The sequence below is a fragment of the Aegilops tauschii genome, chromosome 1, assembly GCF_002575655.3.
Source record: "Aegilops tauschii subsp. strangulata cultivar AL8/78 chromosome 1, Aet v6.0, whole genome shotgun sequence".
Lineage (NCBI taxonomy): Eukaryota > Viridiplantae > Streptophyta > Magnoliopsida > Poales > Poaceae > Aegilops > Aegilops tauschii.
This window is the reverse complement of record NC_053035.3, coordinates 221,784,686-221,791,954: the sequence shown is the minus strand read 5'-3', so window position 1 is coordinate 221,791,954 and position 7,269 is coordinate 221,784,686. Positions and strand designations below refer to the sequence as shown.

The 7,269-nt window shown below is 52.8% G+C and overlaps 1 protein-coding gene across 1 annotated transcript; it reads left to right on the top strand.

Annotated features, from left to right (window-relative positions):
- The first annotated feature begins 1,527 nt into the window (after positions 1-1,527).
- On the top strand, positions 1,528-6,555 carry LOC109733363 (long-chain-alcohol oxidase FAO1). The gene is made up of 3 exons (XM_020292565.4): positions 1,528-2,098; positions 2,500-2,772; positions 4,655-6,555. The coding sequence occupies exons 1-3, from the start codon at positions 1,838-1,840 to the stop codon at positions 6,389-6,391; spliced, it is 2,271 nt and encodes a 756-aa protein (XP_020148154.1). The 5' UTR covers positions 1,528-1,837; the 3' UTR covers positions 6,392-6,555.
- Positions 6,556-7,269: the final 714 nt, after the last annotated feature.

Below are 7,269 nucleotides of genomic sequence, written 5' to 3'. Positions count from 1 at the left end.
TGATCATTGCCTTACATATCGTCATAACTTTGCGCTTTTCTATCAATTGCTCGGCAGTAATTTGTTCACCCACCGTAATATTTTCTATCTTGAGAGAAGCCTCTAGTGAAACCTATGGCCCCTGGGTCTATTTTTCATCATATAAGTTTCCGATCTACTCTTTTTGCAATCTTTTACTTTCCGATCTATAAATAAAAAATATCAAAAATATTTACTTTACCGTTTGTTTACTTTTATCTATCTCTATCAGATCTCATTTTTGCAAGTAACCGTGAAGGGATTGACAACCCCTTTATCGCGTTGGGTGCAAGTTGTTTGATTGTTTGTGTAGGTATTCGGTGACTTGTGTGTTGTCTCTTACTGGATTGATACCTTGGTTCTAAACTGAGGGAAATACTTATCTCTACTTTGCTGCATCACCCTTTCCTCTTCAAGGAAAAAACCAACGCAAGCTCAAGAAGTAGCATCCCTCATGCAGCATCGTCTTCTTTAAAAAGTGGTGGTAGTAGCGCACGGTGTCTTTGGTTTGGTGGTGCTCTCCTAAGTATCGTATCTTGAACTACGAGTGAAAACCCAAGGTTCGGTCTTCGCTGGTTGCACCTGTCAATGACGGTGCTTGCGCACCGTTTGCCTTTTGAATGCATAATTTTGAAGATTTACTCCGACATGCTCTCTAGGGATGAAAACTCAAGACCTGTCATTCAGCGGTTCTATCGAACAACTGCGACACTTGTGGGTCACTTTTTTTTAAGGCGTTGCTTTTGGAAGACCCTCCTCGTAGTTCATGTGTTGTAAGGATGGTGCTTGTAGTTGATGTCAAGGCATTTTTGAGACGTGACTTTCCGTCGACCCCTCCCCCCCCCCCCCTTCCCCCCCCCCCCCCCCCCCCACACACACACACACACACATAAAATCTAAAATCTTTTCCCTCATGTAGATGGGGCATACAAGTTCTTTTTATAGCGGAATTATAACATCCTTTGTTTTTTGTCGACATTGGACAAATACATGTTCAACAACCCTATGTAGGGCGTGATTAGGACACACCTAGCCACTCGAGCCTCACTATTGTCTACTTGAATAGTTTTTCATTTGCCATCAACTTATCACCAATGTTGCGCTTTCGGAGAATCATCCTCATAGTCCGTGTGTTGTCAAAGGTGGTGATTGCCGTTTTTGCTTGTTTGCTTGCTATCCATCGTTGATGCCTTCATTTTCTTTTCTTATTTTTTTATTGTGTGCATCCTTTAATTTTTTGATATTTTTTTATTGTGTGCATCCTTTAATTTTTTGACAGGTAGTGTGCATCCTTAAAATCTCGACTAGATCATATTATATATGGTTGTAACAAGAAGCTTAGACGTAACTGATATATCTTGATATCAATATCAATAGTATCTCGTTCCATCGCAACCAACGGCTCATACGGTACTTGTAGACGAAGATGGTGGCAACAACACAGCAGTAGAAGAAGATCGCACGTCAAAACTGGTATGATCCAGGAGTCCATGGGCCTCCCCCCTCTCTGTCGTCCAGTTGGTGAGCCGTTTTAAATGAGGAGATATAGTCCGTTTTAAATGAGGAGATATAGTCACAGATGCGCATCGTCGACATCCATCCCTATTTACTGCTCCTCGCTCCAACTCTCTCGCCGCCGTCGTCCTCGCTCGCTCGCTCGCTGAGTTCGAAACGGGTGCACCAGCTGGTCTCGAGCCACCCCAGAGGTCTATATAAACACGCGCCCGCGGCACACCAACCCACACGTCGCCAGAGAGAAACTAACCGAGAAGAGAGAAGCACACACACGCAGTAGCTAGCGATCCTGTGAGGCGCGCTAATGGCGGCGCAGGAGGAGGAGAAGGCCGCGGGCAGGCGCGCGGGGCCGCACCCGCTGCTGCGCGGGCGGAGGCGGGACGGCAAGTACACGCACGGGCTGCACCCGGCGCAGATGGAGGCGCTCCGCGCCATGTGCGGCGCCTTCATCCCCTCGCTGCCGGCCGAGGAGTCGGACGCAGGCGGCCGCGCCGACCCGCCCGGCGGCAAGGACCTCGAGCGCTTCTACCTCGCCTCCGCCGCCGACTCCAACATCCCCGACGAGGTGCGTGCGTGCGTCCGATCCAATCTCCTCTCCTGCACCACGCCACGCCAATATGCACCATCACGTGGTCGTCCCCGCGTTCGTCGATCATTGGTTTAATCGCCTTGATATTCTCTGGCGTTTACCCAATTAATTACCATGAGATCCGTAGGCGTGTCTCGATGATTGCTCTGCTCGCCAGCAGTGCGGTCTCGCTCTCACCGCACGGCCGGACGGACCACTTTTCTTTCGTACGAATTATTAACAGGAAGGAAAAGGCCTTGCCATTTTGTTTCTGTGCGTCGCCCGGTTTGATTTTGTAGCCATGTTCACATAGAAGCAATCGTCGGCGGTGGTGAGGTGTTTGATCTCTGATGTGTAGCTCGTTCGTTTGTTTGTCCCTTTCCCCCCCAAAACAAAAGGTTGCGGAGCTGATGGTGACGCGGTGCATACGGGAGGCGGCGCTGCTGGCGTGGGTGGTGCTGTGGGTGCTGAGCACGAGGGTGGGCACGCTGCTGCTGTGCGGCCGGCTGAGCCTCTGCGGCGCCGCCGGTGAGCTGCGCCGGTTCGCGGACATGCCGGCGGAGCGGCAGGAGGCGGCGCTGCAGCGATGGAACAGGACGCGGTGGCTCTTCCCGCTCAGGATCGTCTTCGCCCTCGTCAAGATCCTCTCCCACTACGTCTTCTACACCATGGTAAGCCTTTGCACCTCTAGTACTTGGTAATATTACTTCAGCATAGTAGGACTAGTTTGCATGAGTCTCTCAAACTGGCACGCCATGATGGCCACAATAAATTCGCCATTCCGACCGGCGTCTTTCATTCTGGCCCCTTTTTGGCAACTTAAGGCTTCAGCGGACAAAATTAAATACCTGGCCACGTTTTTGTTTCAACAACGCAAAAAAAATCCTACTATTAAAAAAATTCAATTTTTCAAGGGGTTGTGGGGGCCAGGGAGCAGTACAACTTGCTCGCCTCCTTGCTGTACTTGCAGCGCATTCAGTGGTCAGACGGACGCTTGAAATTAATCGGCCAGCTCGGTGAGAGGGGCCTGCACTGCATGTCTGCATAGTGCTCTAACTTCATGTCCACAACCACAACCCGTCTGATTTGCTACCACTGGCTTGCTAACTGAACCAGGGCTCACACCAGTTTCATGCTCGTGTTTTTCGCCTAAACTAAGGGGGTTGGTTTCGATTTGAACACGTACCAAGAGACAGAGACGGAACCATTTTCCGAATTGATTGAGCACTTGCAGTTCCTATCACTCTTTTTTCTGGTCAGAAGACTATCCTTCGCCCAGTCAGTTTCTGCTTAATTAGTTGGACATTGCGTAAGGTACTTGCTTGAAAATGGCACTTCGTGTCGACTGTCACCATTATATTCCTCACAGAACCTACCCCAAGACTTAACTGAATTTTTTGGGGGAGTGGATTATCTTTTCTCCAGAGCACACTCTTTTTATTTCACAAAACATACTCCAAAATTGAGCTGAATATTTTTGGGGAGCGGATTCGCTGTTCTCCAGAGCACATGCTCTTTCTATTTCAGAAACTCAAAAATATAATAGTATGATGTCTAGATATTAGAGTGAGCTGTAAAAGTGCTTGTGCTTTGCTATTTTTTTCACGTCTCCAAAAAATCTACAGTTTTCACAAAACTTGAAATCTTGAATAAACCCTTGGTCATTGGCATGCGAGTCTTTGTTTTCGACAAATGAAAATAATAATTTGAAAAGCGAGCACATGGACTAAAACATCCCCAGAAAACAAAACAAAGTTCTAAACATATAAAAAAAATCTGTGGTGGAAAATAAGAACTTCATCAGGACAAAGCTTGGAAATGAATGGCTATGCCTTTCCGAGAGCAACTTGTCTCCGGCCCCTACTTGGCCATCAGTACACAGTGGAGTAGTACACACTGAAAATCTCAGGGCGACTTGGCCCAGCCTGTGAAAACTGCAAAGTGACCATCAAAGTATACAGTAGTATTTAGTGCCTACACGCAACAAGTACTGAGTAGCATAAATAAATGAATGGAACACCGATGTGAATGTGTCACCGTTTGCATAATAATAAGATGATGAAAGACACAATCAGATAATGCGCTTTGTCAAGATTATCAATTAGTATCATCCGGTCCCTGTCATAGCACACCACCATGGAATGATGGAATTAATATTTGTTGATCACGGGTACCTTTTTAACATAAAGAAATGACCTAAATAGTCCACCAAATCAATACATTAGGATCATCATTTAATACATTTCCCTACCATATATATTTATTATTGCAAAAAAAATGATTGTTTTTTGATAAATTTGATCAAAATTTATAAAGTTTAGCATAGGTCAAAGCTAATATGTGTAGTAAACAAAAATGAATGGAGTATGAATGATCGAATGAAAGCGTGTATTGCTACTAGTTCTAGTAAGATTATCCTAGCTGAACTTGTTAGTGATGTAACAATTATTTGATTTGAATAAAGTGTGACACAAGTTAAAAAATGGTAAGATTTGTTGGTCACGGTCCCTTTTTTTGAACATAATGAAAGAAACCTGTTTGCCCGACGTGCAGGTCGACGAGAACTCAGAGAATCCACACTGGAAAGCGATTGGATACAGCGTGGAAGAGTGGCAGAGAGACCCAGCTGAAGCGCCCGCCCCGTCGCGGCCGCTGGACAATGGCGTCGTCGAAACCAGAGCGCTGAACGACACCACCCTGCTCAGGTCACTCGCCGACAGGGGGCTCCCCGTGAAGCCGGGCGCGCAGCACACGGTGGAGTGCGACGCCGTCATTGTGGGGTCCGGCTGCGGCGGGGGCGTTGCTGCCGCGATACTGGCGTCCGCGGGGTACAAGGTGGTAGTCGTCGAGAAGGGCGACTACTTCGCCGCCGATGACTACAGCTCCGTCGAGGGTCCGTCCATGGAGCGCCTCTTCGAGAAGGGCGGCATCTTCTGCACGTCCAACGTGACGACGATGGTGTTCACGGGCTCCACTGTCGGCGGCGGCTCGGCGGTGAACTGGTCGGCCTGCATCCGCACGCCGGGGGAGGTCTTGCAGGAGTGGTCCCACGACCACGGCCTCCCGTTATTCGCGACCAAGGCGTACGTGCAGGCCATGAACACGGTTTGTGACCGGCTCGGCGTCACTGACGAGTGCCTGAAGGAAGGGTTCCAGAACAAGGTGCTGCGCCGAGGGTGCGAGGCGCTCGGGCTGCCTGTCGACGCCGTGCCACGCAACTCGTCGGCGGGACACTACTGCGGGAGCTGCAACTTCGGCTGCCCCACCGGCGATAAGCGCGGCACCGACACGACGTGGCTCGTCGACGCCGTCAAGCACGGCGCGGTGATCCTGACCGGGTGCAAGGCCGAGCGGTTCATCCTCCACAACAACAGCGGCAAGGACGGCCGGAGCAAGAAATGCGTCGGCCTGTTGGCGACGTGCATGAGCAACGGCATCACCAAGAAGCTGCGCATCGAGGCCAAGGTGTCCATCTCGGCCTGCGGGGCGCTCATGACGCCTCCGCTGCTGCGCAACAGCGGGCTGAAGAACCGGCACATCGGCCGGAACCTGCACCTCCACCCGGTGTCCATGGCGTGGGGCTACTTCCCGGAGAACAAGCAGGCGGTGCCCATCACCGGCAAGTCCTACGAGGGCGGCATCATCACGAGCATGCACCGCGTCACACCGCGCACCATCATCGAGACGCCAGCGCTAGGGCCGGGGGCCTTCGCCGCCATGGTGCCGTGGGAGTCGGGCCGCGACATGAAGGAGCGCATGAGCCGGTTCGCGCGCACGGCGCACGCGTTCGCCCTCGTCCGCGACCGCGGCTCGGGGTTCGTCGACTGCGAGGGCCGCCTGCGCTTCACCCCCAGCCGCGACGACACCCGCGAGCTCCGCAACGGCCTGCGCCACGTGCTGCGCATCCTGGTGGCCGCCGGCGCGGCGGAGGTGGGCACGCACCGCAGCGACGGGCTCCGGCTGCGGTGCAAGGGCGTGCGCGACGAGGACCTGGAGGCGTTCCTGGACGAGGTGACCATCGAGAAGGGGCCCATGCACTCGACGGCGGACAAATGGGCGGTCTTCTCCTCGGCTCATCAGATGGGCAGCTGCCGCATGGGCTCCAGCCCCAAGGACAGCGCCGTCGACGGCAGCGGCGAGAGCTGGGAGGCCGAGGGCCTGTACGTCTGCGACGGCAGCCTCCTCCCCACCGCGGTCGGCGTCAACCCAATGATCACTATTCAGTCCGTCGCCTACTGCCTCTCCAAGGGCATCGCCGAGTCCATGACCAACGCCCAGAAGCACTACTAGAGTACTAGTCGATCGAGTCAGAGGATAGTCGCCAACTCGTCGTGTCGGTTGGCCAGGTGCACTTGTCACGCCTAAACTGCTTCACCGTACATATGATTCGTGATACTCGGTTATGTTTGTTACTTCTTGGGTCCATAAATATAGCTCGATTAAGATTTTAAAAAGACAGTTGTCCATTTTTCTTCGAGATCCAACAAAGCCCGAGTATTACGGAAGTATCACGGTGCGTGGGAGGAAATACGGGGACTTTTTCGCTTTTGTTTTGGCTGGAAAAGAGATGTGGGAGGAGGACAAATGCTACAGCCGTTGGATAATGGGTGAAGGGGGAGCACGGATGGGAGCATAAGAGCATCTACAATCGGGCAGGCCCCGGTCACAATTTTTTGACCCCAAACGGGCCTCTCAAACGTCCGGGCTGACCGGCACCCCCGGGCACTCCGCCACGTTAGCCTGACAGCGTTGCCCCACACGGAAATGCCCGGAAACCCGGTGGTCCGACGGACGTCGCGTCCGTCGGCGCGGTGGGAACGCCGTGTGGCGCCGCTCCGGCTCGCCGCCCAAGATGATATCCGGCTATTTAAGCCGACCGACGTCCCGCAACCCTAACCCATCCCCCTCCTCCTCTCCCCGCCGCCAGTCCGAGCCCTTCCACCTCCTCCCTCTCCCGCTCCGGCAATCTGCCCACGCTCCGGCACTCCACCATGGTCCGGAGCAAGATCACCTACTATGTCATGCTGACGCCGGAGCGCCGCTACGAGATCCAGCAGGAGATCCGGGCGAGGGAAGCCACACGCGCCGCCCGCATCACTGTCGGGCTGCCTCCGGACTCACCGGAGCCGGAGGAGGAGGAGGAGGAGGAGGGGGGAGGAGGAGCAAAT

Bases quoted from the DNA above. Each gene is read 5' to 3' on its own strand.
- LOC109733363 (XM_020292565.4), top strand. From the start codon at position 1,838: ATGGCGGCGCAGGAGGAGGAGAAGGCCGCGGGCAGGCGCGCGGGGCCG. The intron at 2,099-2,499 runs GTGCGTGCGTGC...CCAAAACAAAAG, and splicing joins ACTCCAACATCCCCGACGAG to GTTGCGGAGCTGATGGTGAC. The intron at 2,773-4,654 runs GTAAGCCTTTGC...CCCGACGTGCAG, and splicing joins ACTACGTCTTCTACACCATG to GTCGACGAGAACTCAGAGAA.